The following is a 23,155-nucleotide window of genomic DNA, read 5'->3' as shown; positions in this document are numbered from 1 at the left end:
TGTATGGTAGGTACCCACAATCTCAGCTCCTTCCAGGTGAGTTCTGCCACACCCAATAATAATAATGGCTAGTATTTATATAATGCTTTTAAAAATATTATCTCATTTTATCCTCAAAACAATCCTGAGAGATAAGTACTATGATTATCTCAACTTTGCAGAAGAAAGTAAGGCAAACAGATTAAGTGATTACCCAGAGTCCCACAGCTAGTAAATGTCTGAGGCAGGATTTGAGTTCAGGTTTTCCTGACTTCAGGTCCAGCACTCTGTCCATTGCGCCACACACCTCAGCTGTCTTATCCTCATATGGTTCACTGGTTAATGCTCAGGGAGAGTTAGACTTGATACTCTCTCATGTGACTCCTAGTTCTTAAATTCTGTCCTGGGATTTTGTAGAAATGATTCCAGTTTAAGTGTGATTTAGACCGTATGATCTCTGTAATTCCTTCCAGCTTTTTTATTCCTTTCAGGTCATTTAAAATAAAATCCATGTCCTCAAATAGCACTCCATCGAGCATGCCTATAGCATTTGTAACTTTACATAAGAAAAATGATGTCATTCCACACTCCATCAATAACTGTAGCTAATATATAATAAAGATTATATGTGGAATTTTATTGTTCACTTGTTTCAGCCATGTCCTACTTTTGTGACCCCATTTGGGGTTTCTTGGCAAAGATGCTAGAGTGGTTTACCATTTTCTTCTCAAGCTCATTTTACAGATCAGGAAATTGAGTCAAATAGGGCCAAGTAAGTCCCAGGGTCACACAACTAGTAAGTATCTGAGGCCGAACTTGAACTCAGGTCTTCCTGATGCCAGGCCTGATGATGCTTTACTTAATGAACCACCGAGCTGCCCCATGCATGGAATAATTTGTTTATATATGCTGTATAAAGGAGCTTCCCAGCCAGATAAATCCTGATGAATGAGGCAGGGAATAGGTTTAAAAAGTAGGAAATAAGAGTAAAAAAAAAAGAAAAGAAAAGAAAAATAAAAAAGAGTAGGAAATACCTGCCACGCATTTCTTTATACCTTTTCTATACACCCTCCTACCTTCCATTGTCCAAGGGGCCTTGTACCCTAATGCTGCCACGGGTGTCTGAGGGCTTTCTGTTCTAGCATGGAAACCTGGCCTACCTCCCCAGGCAGTAAGCCAGGTGCCAGCCAGATCTTTCCTGATTGACCCCAACCTCGCAAAATAAGTTATTTATCCATTCATCTCATTTCCTCAGGGCTTTCTGGATAGTAATATACAGTTGTTTGTCAGACTGTATTTAATGGTAAACTATTATAGCTAGAAGGGAACTTGGAGGCCATTTGGTCCAAACTTCTCAAATTACAAAGAGGTAGCTGAAGCCCAGGGTGGAGAAGTGACTGAGTGACTTGCCTATACTCAGACAACTAGTTGGGGAAAGAACCCAAAAACAGAAGTCAGAGACCCATTTCTCCAGCACTTTCTCCATTGCACTACATTGTCTCCTGTTTACTTTATTTCTAGAGTCAAAATGGGCCCTTCTATTATTCTTAAACACTTAGGGTATAGAGTAAAAGAGATTCAGAAACTGTGCATCTGTTAACAAATGTTATTTTAACTTCTGCCTGGAAATATATTTCATGGAATTAGCAGCCTCCAGAGAAGTCACTATTTTTTCCTCGGGCCTCCGCTCTCTACTAGTTTTAATCTAAATCAAAGAATGTTAATACTAGAAGGTGTTGAGGGGTCCCCCAAACTTGTCCTTTTGAGTTGCCATGTTTTCCAGAAACAGTGCCCCCAGAGTATGCAAGAGGCCCTGAAAATGTCAAGGATGAAGCCCTCTCTCCCTCCCCTCAGCTGACATAATTTGCTGCTTGCACCCCAAACTGAATTCCTTATGTGTCCCTGGGAGTCCAGACAGGTGCCAGTCAGTCTTCCCTAGACTGGGAAACTGTGTACAAAGTGCCCCTTAGAGGACAGCTAATCCATTCTCCTACTTCTACAGATGAGGATATTAAGGCCCTGAAAGATTAAATAACTTACTTGTTCAAGGCCACCTGACTAGGAAGTGGTAGAACCAAGATTCAAAGCCAGGTCTTCTGACTCTAAATTCAGAGTCTTTCTACTATATCTCACTGGAGCCAACCGGGGTGGAGTCACTGGGGCTTTTCCTGGACCATATTTGGACTCCTTTTGTAGGAACACCCAGGTCCAACACCGGATTAGTATGAATAATGAGCTAAGTTTGGAAGCTCCCAGAAATTCCTTGGCCCTGCCCCACAATACTCTCTGCCTATGATTGCCCACAAAACTCCCTCCCAGGGTCTTCCCTCTTTTTTCCCATTACCCTGGGGCCTTGTGTTCTGAGGTACTCTACTCACAATCCCCACAACTGAATTTATCTTTAAAAATTACTGAGCATAGATTTGGTGCTCCTTACCCCAAGGGCAAAAGTTGCTGGCTAACAGCTCTATATCACACTGCCTCAAATTATCACCAATACAGTCATTGATAATAATGGCTTAATCATTTTTCTTCTCTGATAATATTTGCATTTCATCAGGTGTTTTAAATGTTTTAATTTATAGAAATAGTGAGTGAGAGGATTGCAGCATTCAGGTAAAACCCAAAGAAGAGGTGGTCAGGAACCAAGGAGACTTTCAATGCCCCTTCAAACCACCTCATGCCTATTCATAAGGCTGGTCTTGCTCCTAAACACCAAGGCATATTAAGACTTAATCCAAACCCTGAAATCAGCAAAAAGGGGCCAGAAATCACCAGATAGTATAAGGTTGCCTGCAATCCCTGCTTTCGGTTAGATAAGAAAAATCCTTCTTCTGTGAACCATCAACATTTCCAGTCCCAAATGGAACCTGGCATGGTTTTCAGCTTGATTTTACAGCTAAGGGAAAAAGGAGTTCACTTCTCATTTACATCAAATTCCAATTTCTCCTTTCCACTGAGCCAGGAAGGGGGAGGGCAGCAAACTTCTTCTCACCTCAGCTGCATATATGCTAAGTCCCAGGAGTCAGTGATCCTCCAAAACAAACTTTGCTTCCCACAGCCAGTCTTTATAGTAGGCAGAGTATTGGCATGATTGTAAGGGCAGCAAAGGGCTTCCCCAACCCAAATCATCTCCCCACAGTACCAGAAAGTCTTAATAGCAACTGAGTCCATTGGGTTATGTCATTCGGTTCAGTAGAATTTAACAATCGTTCCATTATGTGTAGGGCACTTTGCTAGACATTATGCCCCTATGCAGCTTATGGTCTAGTAGGCATTGATGGCATCTTTAAGACCCTACTGAAACCCAAATCCCTCTGAAAGAGGAAAGGCATTCGCCTATTACAAGCTATTAATGCCGTATCAAATAATTGGCTGTCTCTTTGGAAAGCAGAGTACACTTTCCTGAGTAATTGGAAATAAGCTAGGTCAGCCTTGATGGGGAAGGAGTTAGATGCAGAGTATGGGCTACATTGGAACAGAGCAAACCTGGTGGGGCATTTCAGTGGGCCATGTACATTCTGGGAGCAGCATGAAAACACTTGGGCAAGGGGGTGAAGGGAACAAGCATTCATTAAATACCTACCATGCGCCAGACACTTCACAAATGTCACTTCGTTTCATCCTCACAACAACAGACAACTCTCTGTGCCTTAGTTTCCTTACCTGTAAAATGAGATTGTATCCAATTCTTACTTCTAATTAACCTTTAAATCCCTTTCAGCTCTGACTTATATAATCCTCTGACCTAGGGGAGAGAGAACCTCATAGAACCTAGGGACATGGAATTGTCAGTTGAGAAAGCACCAAAGACAGTACGTGTACACACCTCACATTTTTGCTGGTGGACAGTCCGGTCTGTCCACAGAGTATTAAGCTTTTGTATACATATGGGTTGCATAGTACCTTCCTTGGGCGCAGAGCAAGAGGCTATGCTATCCATCTAAGCTATAGCAGAAGCAGCCCTATGGTTTTTCTTTGGACAAACATTGAACACAGAGCAGACGGGGTCTGGAGTCTAGACTCAATTGTTGTCAAATGGTATTTGAGCCCCAATTGTGGTGTAGGTAACCATCACCTAATTAATACCCTTCAGTGCAGTGGCTGTGTTGAAAACTAGTCATTTTTTTTAAATGCCACCTGGTCGCTGTGAGTGATGGCAATATTAACATAAGGCATGAGAAAAATGAAGTGTTTTTGGAATATATATATGCCATATAAATATATTATGTTATATATTCAATACACACGTCCTCCCCAGCACACTCATAATAGAATCATTAAGCAAAAGAACAAATGATTTTTTAAGTTAAATTGGTCTAGGAAAGTGTGCTCCTTAGTCATTTTCCTGAGATGTTCCGCCATCGGTTCTTATGCATTGCTGGGCTCTTTTAGTAAACAAAGAGTCATTTAGAGGTTCACATACTCCAAGGTTTCAGTTTACAGTAAAGGCCAGAACCACAGATGCCCACCTCTGTTTTTCCTGACAAAGAAAAGTCTTGGGCTGCAAATGCAGCCTGTTGTCTTGTATCTTGAACCTTCTCTGTATTCTCTGTTCCTCATCAGTCTTGCCCTGACTCTCCCTCAGATTTGGTACTATGCCCTGGAGATATGAAGCCCAGGGCATCTTCCTCCTTTGAGAGAACAGAGTAGAGGAAGTTATTTAACTCAATGATAGGATTATTTCTTTCTGATCCTCCCCCCTCCCAACCTGTTCAGCCTTCTCTTACTACTCTTAGAATCACAGACTATAAGAGCCAGAAGGTACCTTGAAGATCATTTGGCCAATGCCCTCACTTTACAAGGCAAGCAAAATGAATCCCAGAGATGCTGAATGTCTTGCCAGGGGTTACAACAACCAGTTAATGACAGGGGCAGGGCTAAAAACAACACATACAGTCTTTGGTGCTTTTTCCACTGACAATTCCATGTCCCTAGGTTCTAGGAGGTTCTCTCTCCCCTAGGCAGAGGATCATATAACTTAGAGCTGGGAGAGATTTAAAGGCTAATTAGAAGAATTGGATACAATCTCATTTTACAGGTGAGGAAACTAAGGCACAGAGAGTTGTCTGTGGTTGTGAGGATGAAGTAAAGTAACATTTGTGAAGTGTCTGGCTCACAGTAGATAAAGTCCAGGATTCCTTCTTCAACACAAAACTATCCCTAAATTGGGATATGGGAGACAGCATCTGGGGGTAGATATTTGGGGAAAAAATCTTCCTATTTAAGTGCACCATAGTTTAGGAAGCAGGCCTCTGTTCCAACCACAACTCTTTCTTCACTGCCATCTGCACAGATTATTTATATCCCCAGTGCCTAGCATGGTGCCTGGCACACAGAAGGCACTTAAATACTGTTGACTGGTGATTGAAATAGTAAAAAGAAGTTAAATTTGTAGTCAGAGGACCTGGGTTCAAATCATGACTCTACTACTTAACTACCTATGTGACTTTGAGCCAATCACTTCATCTCTCTGGGCCTCAGTTTCTCCATTTGTAAAATGAGAGGGTTGAACTAGATGGCCTCTAAGGTCCATTCCAATGATAAAGCTATGCTCCTATGATCTTCTATTCTTCTAGGATCTTATGATCCTAAGTATTCCATAACGTAAGAAGCAGCCAAACTCTCTGCTCCAACCACACCTGCTTCTTCATGATCCTCTGCAGAGTCAAAAAAAGGTACCAGATTTGGAATCCAAGGATCCAGGTTTGAATCCCAAATCTGCTTACTGCCTGTGTGACTTGGGTCAAGTCAAGTTTCTCCATTTGTAAAATGAAGAGGTTGAAGGAAATTATCTTCCAGCTCTCTCTCTCTATAAACTTGTGACCCTTCCTGCCACCACCAAACCTCCGCTCTGCCTTATCTGCAACACCTTGCTTTCCAGTCTTGCCACCCCCATTTCAAATCCTGCTGGGATTTTAAGGCCCATTTCAGTCCCCACCTCCTTCATGAAGCCTCCTCTAACTATTCTAGCTCACATTGATCCCTTCCTTCTCTGCAATAGCCTGAAAGTCGGAATCACAATTCAATCCTTGATCATTGCCCGTCTCTTCCTGGTCTCTAATGGTTAATACATGAGGTTCTATACACCTCCACCACCACCCCACCCCAGCTCCTGGAAGCGGGGGAAGGGGCCCATCATGCTGCACACACAACCACTCAGTGTCAATTACTGTGATCAGCTAAAATACTTCAGAAGAAACTTCTGTAATTTTCTGACAAAAAATGAAATATGGGATACATTTTTCCATGAATCCCCAAAGTCCTTATCCATTTTCACATGCTTTCCAAGTGTGTAAATGCTGTGCTTTGCAAGCACATGGTTTGTGAAACACACCCAGGTCTGACCTGCCTTCAGGCCATTGTTGTTTTGGAATTTACATTAACAATTCATAAGGAGCCATGGGCTATATTAGCTCAAAGATTCCAGGGCTCTTTGTCTGCTCTAGCTTTGGCATTCTTCCACTTTGGGGGTGGAGACAGGGAAGAGGTGAGTCTGGCCAAGAGGTTACTGTCACCTAGGAGTCACCCCCTCCCTTTCCAACACAATCCACAATAGTCAGCCTAGTGCAGTGAGCCAGTATTCCCAGAACTATTAGGCCTACACCACCTAAGCCCATTCAATAGCCATCTACCAGCCCCATTGTCTATGACCTGTCAGTCAGGAGGCTTCGACAATCAGCTGTTGTTATTGGGCCAAAGGCAGCCTACAAATGATTAAGCCATGTGTGGGTTCCTGGCCTCATTTGGTTTGGACCTATAATTCAGTTTTACCAAAAATCACTTGTCCTAGGTAAGTAATGATTTTTACCAAGTGAATAGAATAGAATGTTGATTTTATTCCTTTTTCTACCTATAAATACCAGGTAGAGATAATGAGGTGGGAGCAGGAAGGGGGTTCAGGCAGTAAAAAAACTGATGGGCTGGCATATGCTTGTGCATATTTGCAAGGCCACTGTAGCAGATGCTTCATCTGTATGTTTTACTGAGAGCTATTCAGGCTTCAGCCTTGTTCCATCCAGGGCTTATTATAGTTACGATTATGAAGAGCTAACAGTAATTAAATACTTTAAGGTTTGCGGTGTTTTACACAATTATCCATTTCCTCTGCATGTTTTGTCTTACCAATCAATCAACAAGCATTTATTATTGTACTAATAAGACAACGAACTCCATGAAGGCAGGGAATCACGCCTTATACTTCTTTTAGATATCTCATATTGAGCAACATTGCTCAGATCAGAGGTTCATAGATTTAAAGCTGGAAGGGACCATAGAGGTCATTCCTTCTAACCCCATCATTTTACAGATGAGAAAAAAGAATCCCAGAAATGTCAAGCTACTCACCCAAAGTAACACAGATAATAAGTAGCAGAGCCAGGATCCGAGCCCAGATTTTTTTTATTCCAGATGCAGCATTCTTTTGTGCCACAAACACAGAAGAAACTCAATCTATACTTTTTAAATTGAAATAAGGCTAGGCACTTAACAATTAAAGAAACTTTTTTAACCTTATGATGTAGGACACAGATAAAGTTTGTCTTGCAAACTTTGCCAGTCACAACCAAAAGTGTTTTGTTTTTATCTTTAAAGAAAATGGAATTTCACAAGGTATAAAAGTAGATACAAATGTCTCATTTATCTCAGTTTTGCTAGAGACCAGATGCAATACCAAGCAGGGACACGAGGTGGCATATTTGTGCCAATATTCTATAGTTCTATATAGTGTTTTGGGGGGCTTTTCTGCTTGGAAAAGCCTTGACTACAGCGTTTCTTTCTGGCTGGGTGAAAGGTTAGTTTGTCAGTAGTGGGAGCAATAGGTGACTGGAAGCAGCCAAGTGACACATTGATCAGATTGCTGGGCCTGTGGTCAGAAGTTGTTGTTCACTCATTTTTCGGTCATGTCTCACTCGTGACCTCATTTGGAGTTTTCTTGGCAGAGATACTGGAGTGCTTTGCCATTTCCTTCTCCAGCTTATTTTATAGGGTGAAGTGACTTGCCCAGGATTACACAGCTAATAAGTATTTATCTAAGGCCAGATAAGTCTTCTTGACTCTATTCACTGCGCCATCTATCTGCCAATCAGGAAGACTAGAGTTCAAATCCAACCCTCAGACACTAGCGGTGTGACCCTGGACAAGTCACTTAATCTTTGGCTGCCTCAGTTTTCTTCATCTGTAAAATGGGGATGATAATAATAGCACCCACCTTCCAGGAATGTTATAAGGATCTAATGAGATGAAGTCTTATGCTTAAAATAAGTCTTATACTAAAGTCACATGCTTAGCACAGAACCTGGCACATTGGAGATGATATATAGTAGATTATTTATACATGTTTATTAGTATTATTCATTTTTATTCTGCCAAACTCTTTGAGGTTTGGGCATGACTGGCCCCTTTAAAATAGAACCACTAATTGAGTGAAAGCCCTGTGAAGTAGAAGTAAGATTATGTAGGTGTTAGGAGATAGCAATTATTTCCTAAATGCAAAGCATTTTACCTCTCTGAGACTCAGCTTCGTCATCTATAAAGTGATAATATTCATGCTCTCACCCTTTCAGGGTTGTTATGAGAGAAGTACTTTATAAAGCTTAAAGTGCTCTATCGCAGGTTCCCTACCCCTGAAGCCTAAATCATTATCTGAGAAGGATAATATACTGAGTCATTAATACTTTAGGAACTTAAGATTTATCATTAGAAACATAGAAATCATTGAATTCTGGGGTTCTTAACATTTGGGGGGTCACAAACCCCTTTGGCAATCTGGAGAAACCTATGTATTTTGCAGGAAAAAAAAAGTTTTTACATAACTGAAGGAAATGATGTATTTCAGTGAGAAGTTAGTGAAAATAAAGACAGGTTCACAGACCCTTCCCACCCCCATGAAATCTATCCACATAGTCCTCAGATCCCAAGTTAAGAAGCTCTCGTCTTGACCAACCTCATGATTGTATAGATGAGGAAACTGAGGCCCAAAGAGAAGTAAAAGTAACTATAATCCAACTCGAACTTTACTAACTTCCTCTCTTGAAAAACACTGGTACTAGACACTGAATTGGCCTAAGGTCACACAGAAGGTGAATAACAGAACCAGGATTTGAAAGAAGGTTCCCAATGCCATAGGATCGTACATTTAGAGTGGGAATAGCTAGAATACTAATTATAATAATAATATTAACAACAGTAACTAGCATTTATATAGTGCCTCAAAGTTTTCAAAGTACTTCATTTGGCCTTTACAACAACTAACTCCATGAGGTAGATGCTATGATTTCCCCCATTTTACAGAGGAGGAAGCTGGGGGAAGAGTAGTTAAGTGACTTGCTTAGGGCCAGATACCTAGTGTGTGAATTTGGATTCACTCTAAGATCTTCCTGACTCCAGATCCAAGATGCTTTCCACTATACCACTTAGCTGCCAATTTCAGACGTCAGAGGTCGTTTGATCCAATTTCCTTATTTTATAGAGGAGAAAACTGAGACCAAGAGAAGTTATGTGACTTGTCCAGGGTCACAGGGTTAAGTGGGAGTTCTGGATTCAAGCCCAAGTCATCTAACTCTAAATCTAGAATTCTTTTCATTATGATACACTGTTCTCTCATGATCCACTCCATGCATGAGTAGTCAAGGGCAAAAAGACAAACATTTTCAGTTATATCACCTACAAGAAATTCTCTGACTGCAAATCCAGTGTTCTTTCTATGCTACTTTTAGATAAATGAATTAGTATATTCCAAAGCAGGAATCAATCTATTTCATTAGCTATAGAGTCACATAGCAGAATTCTGAAGAAATGGGATGGATGTAGGATAATTCTCTTTGGATGGGGATAAAGAAACCTGAAAGTGTCTGGATAGCACAAGAGAGCAGGTCTAGGTAAGCTAACATACTGGGGGTACCCTAACAAGCTAGGAGTCAACCTGAGGATCCAGAATGTCTAGGGAAGGCAACAAAAAGGGAAGACATGGCCCCTGAAATAGTCAAGGCAACTTTTCCTATTCCATAGTTTAGTCAAGGACTAGCATATACTAACAATAACAATAATGATTATGTTGGAAACATCCTTAATCTAGGAATAAACAAGACCTGTTGGAAGGCCAAGAAGGTTTTAATTTCATCTTACATTTATTCCTCCTGAATGAATGGGTACATACCCTTAACAGAGTATAGGAGTACAAGGGACTCAGACAAATGCCAGTTCTTTTATTGACTCCTAATTCGAATCTCCCGCCTGGCTCTTCATTGGATGGATGCAACCCCCTGAACTGCCCAAGTCATGCCTCCCTCAAACAGCTCCTTAAGCATGCCTTCAAGCCTCTAACCTTTAACTGGATCAGAAGTCTGGTCTGTGCTAGATTATACATCTGATTAGAACTAACTCTACTTTCAACTCTGTGGAAACAAAACTTCTTCCACCATTTCTCACAATTATTATTAGCTAATAGTTATATAGTGCTTTCTACGTGCCATGCACTGTGCTAAGTTCTTTACAATCACTATCTCATTTGATTTTCACAATAACCCTGGGAGAGAGGTGATAGTATTTCCCTTTTACAGATGAGAAAACTTAGGCAAACAGAGGTTAGTGACTTGTCCAAGGTCACATAGTAAGTATCTCAGGACTGGATTGGAACTCAGGCATTCTTGACTCCAAGCCCAGCACACTACCCACTTCATCAGCTTGCTGCCAGTGGCAAAATGGATTGCAGGTATTCCCAATGGTCTCTTTTTTTTAATGCAGTAGAAGGTAATATTATAATCATTTTGGAGCTGGAAAACTAACAAAGGTGTTTTTTCTCAGGTTCACCTTTTATGTAAAGGAGCATATAGGGTATACTCCAGTGAGCCTCCAGCTTTCTTCATCAGATAACTCATTTCTGGTATACCTAGGAATCCAATCTCATTAATTATCCCTGGGGACTTTTCGTGTTGCTCTTCTAGAGTTTGCTGGCATTTTGTTAATTTTCATGGATCTCTCAATTCTAAGAGTCAGCTATCTCAATGCTCTCCCTCACTTTTCTTTTCTACTAATATAACTGGAAAACTGCCCTAAAATCCTCTAAAATGTGTCTGGTCCATGGCTAAAAGCTATTTACAGAATCGTAGGGTTTGATATTATCTCCCTGAAAAAAAACTCTCTCCTCCTCCCCTCACCCCAAGAAATGGATCTACCAACTTGGTGTGGGCATCCCACATAGCCAAGTTCATAAAATGAAGAACTTTAAAAGGAGGGGAGACATTTCCCCCCAGTCAATTGTCTGTTTAGTTATTTGCCTTTAATTATAATCAAGCTCTGTGCAAAGAGATTAAAGAGACAAAGACAGGGTGCTTCAAAGGCTAACTGGCTACCCTTTGTGTTGATTCCACTGAGCTAGAATGACCATTTGCCTTTTTTTAAATTAGGAGTAGAACATGACTCAGTCATGCATAGAAACTCTACTGGGGCCATTACTCCCACAGAATCCCAGATACCTTCTGAAGAACAATAAACTTGGAATTCTTCTTGCTCTTTTCAATGGGATTGACACTTTCATGGTAGAAATAAGTATGGTGTAGTGGAAAGAGTTGTTTGGGGATGTGGGAAATGGGTTCTCATTCTGACTCTGTTGTACAGATTTGGGTAAGTCACTCCATTTCTCCAATTTCCTCATCTGTGAAATTTGGGCTAGCAGGGGGCTTTTGAGGTCTAGGTGGTTAGATGATCAGGAGCAGCATAGATAGTACAATGCCCAGATTGCTTGGGTTCAAATCCTGCCTTCCATGTTTACTACCTGAGGGAATTCGGGCAAATCAGCCTCTCTCAACCACAGTTTTCCCATCTGTAAAATGAGGGGTTTAGGCTAGATGTCCTCTGAGATACCTCCTCCCTCTAGAACTGTGATCTTATGATCCAAGTTCTATGATATTTTATCAAAGACCCAGCCCTAGGAAGAATTAGTGATTAGAGGCAAAGACATTCAGCGGAAACATAGTTGGTACAACAGTCTCAGCAATTATGAATAGCTCCCACGCTGAAGGCAATAGGAATGACTCAGTATCTTATCTGTGAGGGCAGTGCTTTCTTGAGGCAGAGAAGGCAGGCACCAGGTCCAGCTGCCATGATTAGTGATGCCTGTGGCTGCTTAGAGCATTCTGCAGGCTCTACTGTCAGCTCACTAATTGAACTTCACTGTTCCCTCCAAAAGATAGTGGCTAGAATAATTAAAGCAATAATGTGTTGCTGTACTTCTCTGGCTTCTCCTGGCCACAGTCCTGTCATCTCCAGGTTTCTTTTTTCATTTGTTTGTTTGTTTTAACCATTCCTTTAAACATCTCAAGGGGGATGTCACAGAACAAGCACCACTCAGTTTCAGAGTTGAGAAAGACCGCAGTGGCCAGCTTGGCCATACATTCCCAAAGAAGGATTCTCACTTTAACATACCTCATAAGTGGTCATACAGCTTTTGTAGCCAATGTGTGCTGGACATTGGGTTAAGGGATACAAAAATAAAAATGAAATAGTCCTCAAATAGTTTACATTCTTATAGGAGAGATTATATATATACATATAGAAGTTATTTTTTTCTTAAAACTCAGGTTTTATTTTAGAATATATAAAATTCCAGTGTTATCCATATTCATGAGCCTTTTTATACATGTTTGCATATAATTTCCAAATTCCAAAGTTATCATTCCAAAAGAAATCATTGTCATGGAAACACATGATTTAGAAGATATTAAAAAACAAGAAATGGAACAGACTATCCTTCTTTCTTTTCCCCATCCCCAAATTCATTTGATATAGTCATAAGATTTCCACAGATGAGGTATTAATGTGTTAACAAGGTATTAGTACCCTGTTATACCTTTAGCAGAATGAATAACTGATTTCTGTGTTTGTTTCTTCCTCATTGTAAAATGACTAGAACTCTAAGATTCTTTCCAATTCTATGTCTATTATCCTATTTTATTAAAATTGTATTTTTCCATTTTATTTTGTTTTTCAATTAACAACCCTTTCATTTCTCCCTCTCACTCACACACTTGGAAGGAAGAAAAAAAACTCTAGAAACAAATATACATAGTCAAGACAAACTCCCACATTGTTCATGTCCAAAAATATGTGCCTCACATTTTTGGATATGAACTCACTTTGTACCATCACCTCTCAGTCAGGAGGTGATCTGCATAGTTCATAATTAGTCCTCTGGAATCATGTTTGGTTATTGTATTGATTCAAATTCTTAAGTTTTTCAGTAGGTACATTTACAATGTTATTAATTTATGATTGTTTTCCTAGTCTTGTTCACTTTACTCTGCATCAATTCATACAAATCTTCCTAGGTTTCTTTGAATCCAACCCTTTTGGCATCTAGAAATGGCTGATGGATTGATGATACACTAGTTCAATTTCTACTTCTTCCTCTTTCAGGGACAAAAATCTTGGATAGAGAAGACCTTTTCCAAAAGAGAATGCATCTACACAATTGTCAGCAGTAAAGACCCAAACAGGTGAACTAAATAAAAGTTATCTTGCCTTGGGGTTGACAGCTTTTCGGAAAGGAAGCTCCTGGTATGGGCAGAAATGGGTGATGATGCTGGCCCAAAGCAGAGAAGGTAGCCTGAGGATACTAAAAAAAAAGAACCCTGATCAAAAATATTTCCACCATTAAGTCTACTCACTACAGAGTTATTCAGGTTGATAAGATCCTCTGTTAAATGCAAATATCTCCTTAGGGGGAGTTCCTTCAATCTGACACTAAAATCACTTTCCTTTGAACACCTCTTAAAACCAGTGCCCTCATAAAATGGGACCTTTTTCCTAGTAGAGAGAGAACATCGTGGATATTCTCAGGATAGGAGGATCATCAGGATAGCATGATGACTTTAGGGTAGAGGACGCTCCAGGAGGTGAAAGCAGAGTGAAAAGGGGGATCATGAGGATAACAGCGGCCAACTTCACCCACTTTGCAATTTTGCCTTGGGCTCTGGTAGTAGTTGGATAATGCCTGTTCTATGTTAATATCTCATATAGTCTTCTGCACAATTTATCTAGTATTATTTTGATACTGTGCTTAGATAAGAAATATTCTGTTATATGAAAGATAAGAATTATTTTCAAATTTAAAAATTCAATTCAAATCAAGAATTCTATATGTTCTCATTGCTATCGTTTAATTCTTTTTCAAGGAAATTAACCTGTTGCTTAAAATTGAAGAAAAGGACAAAGTGACAGTCACTATTATGTGGTAGATATGATTTGAGGCATGTCCTAAGATTTCATCAGTGTTGCATCTACCACTGACTTGCCCTGAAACCTGAAATCCCTACCATTAAAATCATCCCTTCCAATTACAGTATTTCCCTGCAAAGGTCACTGAAAATTCACATCCCTATGAGGGGAAAGGGAACTGATAGGATAATCTATTACTACCCATTAATATATCACTTCATTTTTATCAGATTTATTGCCATAAAGCCAATCAGAGGGCAGAGTGCTGATGGGATTCCACATGGAAAGTATAAATTTGAATGAAAGAAGGGCTGAAAGATAATAATTACAAGGAGCTTCAGAAGGAACATAATCTTCTATTGGAACCCAGGAGTCCCAGAGGATTGCCTAAGGTCTATAGGAAATATGATAGCTACAGTTATCACTACAGTGACTCTACTTTCCCCATCCAAATTCAGAATATTCGTAGGGACTAAGAACAGTAAGGTTCAATCCTGCAAACATTTATTAACCATCTATTATTATGTGCCAGACACATGATGAACAAAATATAGAAGAAATTAGCCTCCTGGAACCATTTAGTCCAAGAAGTAAATTTTCCTTCTCTGTTGTTGCAGAAATGTATTTTGTGAGCTTACTGTATAAGGCTCAGCCAAACTTGGTAGGGTTTTAGACTATTATTGAAGAGATGATCATCCCAGAGAATTTCCTATTTTTGTTCTGTTTCAGTATGTCAGAGATATAATCAAAACATGATGGTGTTACAGGATATGATCTATGATTTACATATTTACCCACCACATGTGTGATTAATTACATTTTTGCCTAGAAAGTATATTTTTTGTTGTTAAGTGAAGATAACTTTTATAGGTTTTAATATTTTCTTTTCTGCAATACTCTTCATGTATATTCTGTGATATCTTTCCACAAGATCAAGTATGGGTCACCATACTTATTTGCATGACTTAGCCATAAGTTGATCAGGGAAGGATAGCATGATAGTTAAGGAGATTTGTAGAAAATAATGAGTCACCAAGTTTCATTCACTTGGCAATCATCCCATGAAGGGAATCTAGAGTCAGGGAGGCAGGAAACAGGGGAAAATGCTCTCTAAATAGCAGTAGATATAAGAACTTACATAGTATGGCACCATGAATAGAATTCTGGACTTAGAGTCACGGAGACTAGTGTTTAAATTTTGCCTCTGAGACCAACTATGCGATTATGGACAAGTCATTTAACTCCTCTAAGCTTCAGATAACTCTAAGATTCTAAAGCTATTGATAGGTTATAATCTGCTTGTATAAAGGGAATTCTCACCCTAAGAGTTATAAAACTGAAAAAGCACAGAAATCTGGTACCATGAGTTCCTGAGAGCATGATGCAATAACTGGATTTTGCAATAATGACTCTCTACCATTAAGAAAAGGCAAAATCATGTCACTAAACTGCTTAGTAAGGCAGGGAAGCAAGATTTTTAGAAAGTTTTTCATTTTCATTGGTTAAAATTATAAAGTTTGGAAGCTGGAAAATGCAATCATGTGTGATATCTCATTCCCCAATTATTCTGGAGAGATTATTAGCTCCTTCAAGGCAGGGATCCAGGTCATACTTGTCTTTGTATCTCCATCAGTGCTTTGTATATCATAGATGAGGACAGGGACTGTTTTTTACCTTTTCTTGTATCAAACAGTTCTTAGCACAATGCCTCACCATAGTAAGCTCTTAAAAATTACTTGTTGACTGATTGAGAATTGAACTAAAGATTATAACCTATACTGATTTGGAATTTACTCCAATACAAGTTTATAGGTTGGCAACAAACATTTGATAGCATGGATTGGCCCTGTCTAATGTATTACTGATGGAATCAACGAGGAGACTAGATAAGGCATCTTCTAGCATGTTGACATGCCTGTTTAACGAAAATAGGGACTTTTTAACTTTATTTTTAGGTGTTGCTGTGGCCTGCTTATTTCCCAGCATATTCCACCTCTTCCAAGTAGCACCCCCAACAAAAATGTGGAAGAAAATAAACAAGTGGAGGCACCACCAGAGAAATGGTCTGTCAGTAAACATACTCAACTCTATCCCACAGATTCCTATGGGATGCTGGAATTTCAGGGTGGTGGACATTCAAACAAAGCCATGGTAAGAGATACATTAAGGAGAAATGTGGAAGAATTTGCTGTTGGCACCACAAAAGTGAAACCTACTACATAGATGATATCTTCATCATGCTTTTCATTTAGGGGTGGAATGCGTTCCTTGAGTTTTGAGGGAACATACAGAGTCTCTATGAAAAAAAGATTCCCTTCCCTAAATTTGGTCCATAGGCCTCAGACATTTCCATGGAATAAACTTCAATCAAAGTTATCCCTATCTTGTATTTTGACTATTCAAGATTTCTTTAGATGTGGAAAGGAAGTTTTATTTTACCTGACAAATTGGTGATTTAATAATATTGTCAGGTGCTCTAGGATCTCCTGGAAGGATTTTTAGATGGAGATTTTTTTCTCAAACTTTGACACTACGAAATAGCTTCTCTTTGCATAGAAATACAATGAAGCAATACAGTCTAATGTTTACTTTGTTTATGTTTTGTATATCTTTCATAGGAACTCTTGTAGCTACTAGGTACCTGACTTTAATTGGTTTAAAAATACAGAAATGCTTACAGGAAATATTTCTCTTTTCTTAAATATGTATATACACACACAAATATTTAATTTATGTACATAAAATGCACATGAGAAACAGTGTGGAATGATGGATGGAAAGCTGGCCTTGGATTTAGGAAAACTTAGGTGTAAGTTCTACCTCTGACACATACTGGCTTGTGTGACCCTGGGCAAGAAGGTATTGATCTGAAAGTAGAGGAATTTTTCTTGCCTGGGAGCTTCCCATATCAATGAAATCATGGGTCTTATTTCCATTCTATCCTACAGTATATATATATATATATATATATATATATATATATATATATATATATATATATACACACACACACACACACAAGATAGATAGGTGTAAGCATATATATATGCTCAAATATATTAACTTTGAAATCTTAAAAAATTTTCATAGTCCAGATTATCAGAAGCTATCTACCTCACCTAAAGAGAACTCAGAAAGAGTCCTAATTCTTTGTTTTAAGCAATACCTTTTGATACTCTGGTTTACGTTGCTAGATATGAGTGACTTTCTGTACATGCATCCTTTTAGCACCTTCTTCAAATGATTTTGTTTTTATCCAGACCTGTGATTCCATTGGTGAACACCCAGTGAGGAAACTCCCCTTACCAATTCAGATCTGCAATTTAATGTGATTTCTAGTCTTAGAGAATTGTTTGGGAGCATTGAGAAGTTAAATGACTTGTCCAGGGTCACACAGTCAAAGACTATGCAAAAAACTCGACTTGAATCCAAGTTTTCCTGACTCCAAAATTGGTTTTATAATTTTGCCTCTCATTTTGGAAACAGTTGAGTCCTGACAATACTCCCTCCCACATACCTGGCTATTGCATTTTTGTAACATCACTTATTTCACTGTCCTGTGAAAGCTCTTTGAGTAAAATTTTGTTTTGTTTTGTTCGAAGCACTACAATGTGGTCTCCCAGAATTATACTATATAGAGATGGCAAATGTAATAGCAATTGGCATGGAACCAATGGGCACAAAGAAGTAATTCACAGAAGCTACAAATTCTGAATATTAATCTCTTCTCTACCGAAAATGTCAGGCTTAAATCTTAATTTCTACTGAAGACCTGTCTTAGTGCCTGGTTGTTTTGAGCAACTTGCCATTCTATTCTGCTCTTCTGCTTATGCAAGAAGGAGTCCAGGTCCTCCTGCCCAGGGTCTCACCACAGATATTAGATTTTTCCACCTGAACTAGAGTCACAGAGGTTAGGGTGGGGGTAGGGCAGAATTGACAGGGGAAGAACTTAGTAAGGATCCTAGGTCTTACAGGGTGAAAATAAAAGAATATCCCTTACTTGGATGTATCTAACTTGATTTTTTTACCTTTGAGGCAAGAAGCACAACCAAGAGCTTGTTCTCAGAGAGTATCACAAAATCTTTTGCAGTATATCCGTGTGTCATATGACACCAAACCAGATTCACTTCTTCATCTTATGGTGAAAGACTGGCAACTAGAACTTCCAAAGCTTTTAATCTCTGTTCATGGGGGACTCCAGAACTTTGAGATGCAGCCCAAACTGAAGCAGGTATTTGGAAAAGGGTTAATCAAGGCTGCCATGACAACAGGAGCCTGGATTTTCACAGGAGGAGTCAGTACTGGTAAGAGTAGAGTATCTTTTTCCCCCTCCCACTTAATTGACAAGCGGCAGAAATTGTATCTCCCAAAGTGACTTCTGGTAATTCAGACAAGCCTTTTAAAAGTACCTACACTGATAGCATATATATTAAAATTGAAACAATACAAAGAAGACTAGATTGGTCTTTGTGTAAGGATAACATCCCTTCCACCACCACTCCTCAACACCCCCCCCAAAAAATCCATAAATACTTCATCTTCAGAGCATTCAGGGCTAAGTCTAAATCTTTCTTTAGCCAATGTCTTGTGTTGGACTTTGGTACAATCTTTATGGACCACTAAATCAAGAATAACATTCCAAAGAGAACTCATTTAGTTATATCTTTGGATCTTCAGAATCAATACTATAAAAATCTGTAGTACTACCCAAGTCCTCCCTACATTGTTTTTGGGGGGGGGAGCGGGGAAGGTTATTTGCTTGCTTTTTTTCACTCCAGGAACTAAAACAGGATTATGATTTACTGTAAATTGATCATCCTGTTTCTTCCTTTTTTAAATGATATGGGGCATTGGTTCTTATTTTAATTCCATGGAACTCAGAAGGGTTCCCTAAAATTCATTAGTAGAGATATAAGTTGTGGTCCAAAGGACTTGAAAAGATCTTAAAATCTTAAGTTCTAGAGCTGGACAGGGCCTTAGAAATCACCTATTCCAACAAATTACTGCTGCTTTGTAGGTGTCATTAGCCATGTAGGCGATGCCTTAAAGGACCATTCTTCAAAGTCCAGGGGCAGGATTTGTGCCATAGGAATTGCTCCATGGGGCATTGTGGAAAACAAGGAAGACCTCATTGGAAAGGATGTAAGTGTTTTGTCTTAAGAACTTACAAGTTTGTGAATTGTCACTGTGCTAGGATGATGAATACTCTATTCATTTGCTTACTATGTAATATATTAATTCAGCAAAGGTAGAGAAGTGAAGCTGAATCAGGCATAACAACTCTTGAGCTGCCTTCCGTTATAAGCAGGGTTTTGAGAACTCGGCAATTCTACCAATGACCTTTTCAAGAATCATCATCAACTAACTGTATTTGATTAAAATAGCTATTAAATAAACATTTTAACTATCATTCTTGTATTACCAACTTATGTCAAAACTAACTTATGAGTATTGTGAATCTAGTTTGTATTTTACAGTAATAATTAAAACTTTTTTAATACCTGTGCATTTTCATTAGGTATCAAGGGTTTATCAAACCATGTCAAATCCTTTAAGTAAACTTTCTGTGCTCAACAATTGTCATACTCACTTCATCTTGGCGGATAATGGCACACTTGGTAAATATGGAGCAGAAGTGAAGCTCCGGCGGCAACTGGAAAAACATATCTCTTTACAAAAGATTAATACACGTAAGTAAAGCCCAGATAGTAATCAGTGGTCAAGAGAGGATTTAGATATATATTAGTTTTCCATGGCACGATTATATAAAAAGCATGGCCGAATTTGTAACAACCATGTCAGAACTTATACATACAAATGAGTCTTGACCTTTTAGCAGTCACTTTGGAAGGCTACAGATTTATTCCAATGACAGCAATGTTCAACATATTTGGGGTAGTCCTCTTTTGGAATTGCCTTCAGAGATCCTAGCAAATTCTGTTGAGCATCTTCAATAGTGACAAATCTTGGCCTTCTGAGGGTCAGTTTGATTTTAGAAACAGCCAAAAATTACTTGGAGCCAAGAGGTAATCAATCTACCAAAGTGATTGAGCTGGGTAACACTTTATGATCCAATGTTGAATCAACAATAAACATGGCTATAAAATAATGAGATTGGTTATATGATTCTCTCCCAGGCCTTGTAAACTGTCTCTGAAGTCACTTCTAAAATAAGAATCCCCCAAGTTACTTAAAATGGCAGTTTCATTAGAATAAGTATATTAGCCTCCAAAGGTAACAACTCTGGTATTTTTTTAAATAGTCTCGTTTTGTGGTAGTCATACTTCTGCATGTTAGTAAGTAGTGATTGTAAAGTATATTTTTACAGTTTACAAAATTCAGCTGGTAAGTAGTGGGAACTGGTTGGTAAAGTTTAAAATTTTAATGATTCTTTTACGTAATAGTACTTATGATGTTTTAAAGAAGCATTTTAATAAGCTTTCACTCCACACAGTGTGAGTTGTTGGAAGATAAACTAGATTAGAAAAGAAGAAAATTGAAAGACTAAAACTATCAAGCAATGCTTTGGAACTGGGAGAGCAGCCTACTACTTCGAAAAATTTTCTGACATCCTGGATTCATATCTTGAATTTAAATATTAGTTGACCCGAATGTTTTTTGTTGTTGTGTTTTTATTCTGTTTCGAGTTGTAAGTCATCACACCACCAAAACTTCAACCGACTATGTGACCTGTGGGCTTCCCTTTGTCATCCTATGCCTGGAAATCAGAGAGGGGCAGGGACAGCAAAGGGATGCTCAGCTGTCGTCTTCTACAGCACTGACCTATTTCAGCATTAGTGATTCCAGCCTAAGCCTAGAAGACCTAATTTCTGCTACTATTCTGGACAAAACTTAGTTGGCCACTATATTGCTGAAGACCTGAAATAATGGAAACCAATGAAATTCCAATTCAGAGTGGTACTGTTCTGGAAGTGGACAAAGCAAAATCAATACAGATGCTTTCCAGATAACAATGTTCGAGAAATGTTACCATTCAGATTTGTGTCCAAATAGATTACTATATGGCTGCAATTTTTGCATCATCACATAATCTGGAAGAGTGGAGAACTGAGAATTTCTAATAAGGGTTCCTTGCTTTTATTAGTTTGAAAGGGATTTTGACTAGTGTTAGAATTCGGTAGTTTCTATCATCACTTAGATCAGTAATCCTCAAAGTAGGTCCTCAGAGAGGACTATGTACATAAAAATACTAAAACATTATTTGACTGTTAAAAAACTCTTCCCTTTTCCAACTACATATCTTTCTGAGGCAGGATTTTCTTCATATACTTCAACCAAAATGACATATCACAACAGGTTAAATACAGAAACAGATGAGAGAATCCAGCTGATTTTTATTCAGCCAGACATTAAAGAGCTTTGCAAAAATATGCAAAATAATGCCACTGTTCTCACTAAATATTTTATTTTAGAAAATAGTTATTTTTCATAAAATATATTATTTAATGTTAACAAATAATAGGTTTATAAGTATCATTTTAAATGAAATAAAAATATCTTTAAAACTTTTGTTTTAAGTTCTAATATGGCAAATATCAATAGATATAACCAACATGAAAGCTCTTTAGGATCCTCAAAAATTTCTAAGAGTGTAAAGGGATCATTAACTGAAAGCTATCATCTAACTGTCACTTTTCATTTTGCAGTCATCATGTCCTTTATGTGAACGTTTTGGCTGCCACTTTTTTGTGCCTTTAGTGGCTTAAGGAAAGCACTATTTGAAAGGGGGAGCCATTTGGCTTTGAGAAATAAATGTTAACCACCAAGATTGGCCTTTAAAGTACAAAATCCAGAAGTGAGGATTTTCAAAGAGCCTATTTCTCATACTCATCATACCCATACTATCTCTGCCATTCTACTAATAAGGGGCCATCGAAGCACTGGCGTAGAACTGCCAAACTCCCTCAGTGATCTCTTAATTACTATTTTTGTTACTATGGAGCCCTGTGGGAATTACATGGAGCTCCTTGGAAGTATAGAGCTGAAGATCCTTGTCTTACTTTGTTATTGTTGTTGAATCATTTTGAGTTGTGCCCAACTCTTCATGACCTAATTTGAGGTTTTCTTGGCAAAGATATTGCAGTTTTCCATTTCCTTTCCCAGCTCATTTTGCAGATGAGGAAACTGAGGCAAACAGGGTTAAGTGACTTGCCCAGGATCTCATAGCTAGTTTAGTGTCTGAGGCTAGATTTGAACTCAAGAAGATGAGTCTTCCTGACTCCAGGCCTGGCGCTATATCCACTGCACCATCTAGCTGCCCCTGGGACGGTTGAATATTATCATAAACTAAGAGTCCAGTATTTGAATGTGGACATTTTGTTAGTGTCAACACCAGGAAAAACTGTAGTCATCAAAGTTGTCTTTGGTGTCCCTTGATTTGTAGTGCAGTAGAAAAAGTGCTGGAATTAGAATTGGAGGACCAAAGTCAAATCCTTGTTCTATTTTTTTATCTGCATCACTTGAGCAAAGAATTGATCTCCCTTGCTTCACTTTCCTCCTCCATACGGAGGTTCACCAGATAGTTTGTATGGTCAGTTTCAGTTCTATATCTACGTTCTCCTTCAAATTTCTCATGTCCTTGTGCTATATGTCTTCTATCTCCTTAGCATTAATGACAGTGGTCTCAGCAGCCTTTATGTTCCCCATAGCTTTACTCACTATCAATATGTACCTAATCCAATGGCTTGGTTATGAGTTCATAGAATTCTATAACTGAAAGGGACCTTAGCGATAATTTAACCTATTATCTCTATTTTATAGATGAGGAAGTTGAGCCCCAAAAATAAAGACACTTGTCCAATATCTCTTAGAAAGTCATCAGTGGAGCTGGGACTAGAACCAATCTCCATTTTCCCACATGACCTGTTTCTTTTGTATCCTGCTCTTTGCTAATGACAATGAGTAGTAATAGGTTATTCATTAGATATTTTAGTTTTATGAA

General features: G+C 38.7%; 1 protein-coding gene across 1 annotated transcript in view; it reads left to right on the top strand.

The window, feature by feature from the left end:
• TRPM1 (transient receptor potential cation channel subfamily M member 1) overlaps positions 1-23,155 on the top strand; it is a 175,735-nt gene that overhangs the window by 70,277 nt on the left and 82,303 nt on the right. The window contains exons 2-6 of the mRNA XM_036736576.1: positions 13,393-13,472; positions 16,149-16,344; positions 18,284-18,497; positions 19,211-19,335; positions 19,712-19,883. Of these exons, the coding sequence (XP_036592471.1) occupies positions 13,393-13,472; positions 16,149-16,344; positions 18,284-18,497; positions 19,211-19,335; positions 19,712-19,883 (787 nt within the window). The remainder of the gene's footprint in view (positions 1-13,392; positions 13,473-16,148; positions 16,345-18,283; positions 18,498-19,210; positions 19,336-19,711; positions 19,884-23,155) is intronic.

The sequence above is a fragment of the Trichosurus vulpecula genome, chromosome 8 (genome assembly GCF_011100635.1).
Source record: "Trichosurus vulpecula isolate mTriVul1 chromosome 8, mTriVul1.pri, whole genome shotgun sequence".
NCBI lineage: Eukaryota > Metazoa > Chordata > Mammalia > Diprotodontia > Phalangeridae > Trichosurus > Trichosurus vulpecula.
Note: the sequence above shows the minus strand (reverse complement) of the source record. Positions and strands in the feature narration are given on the sequence as shown.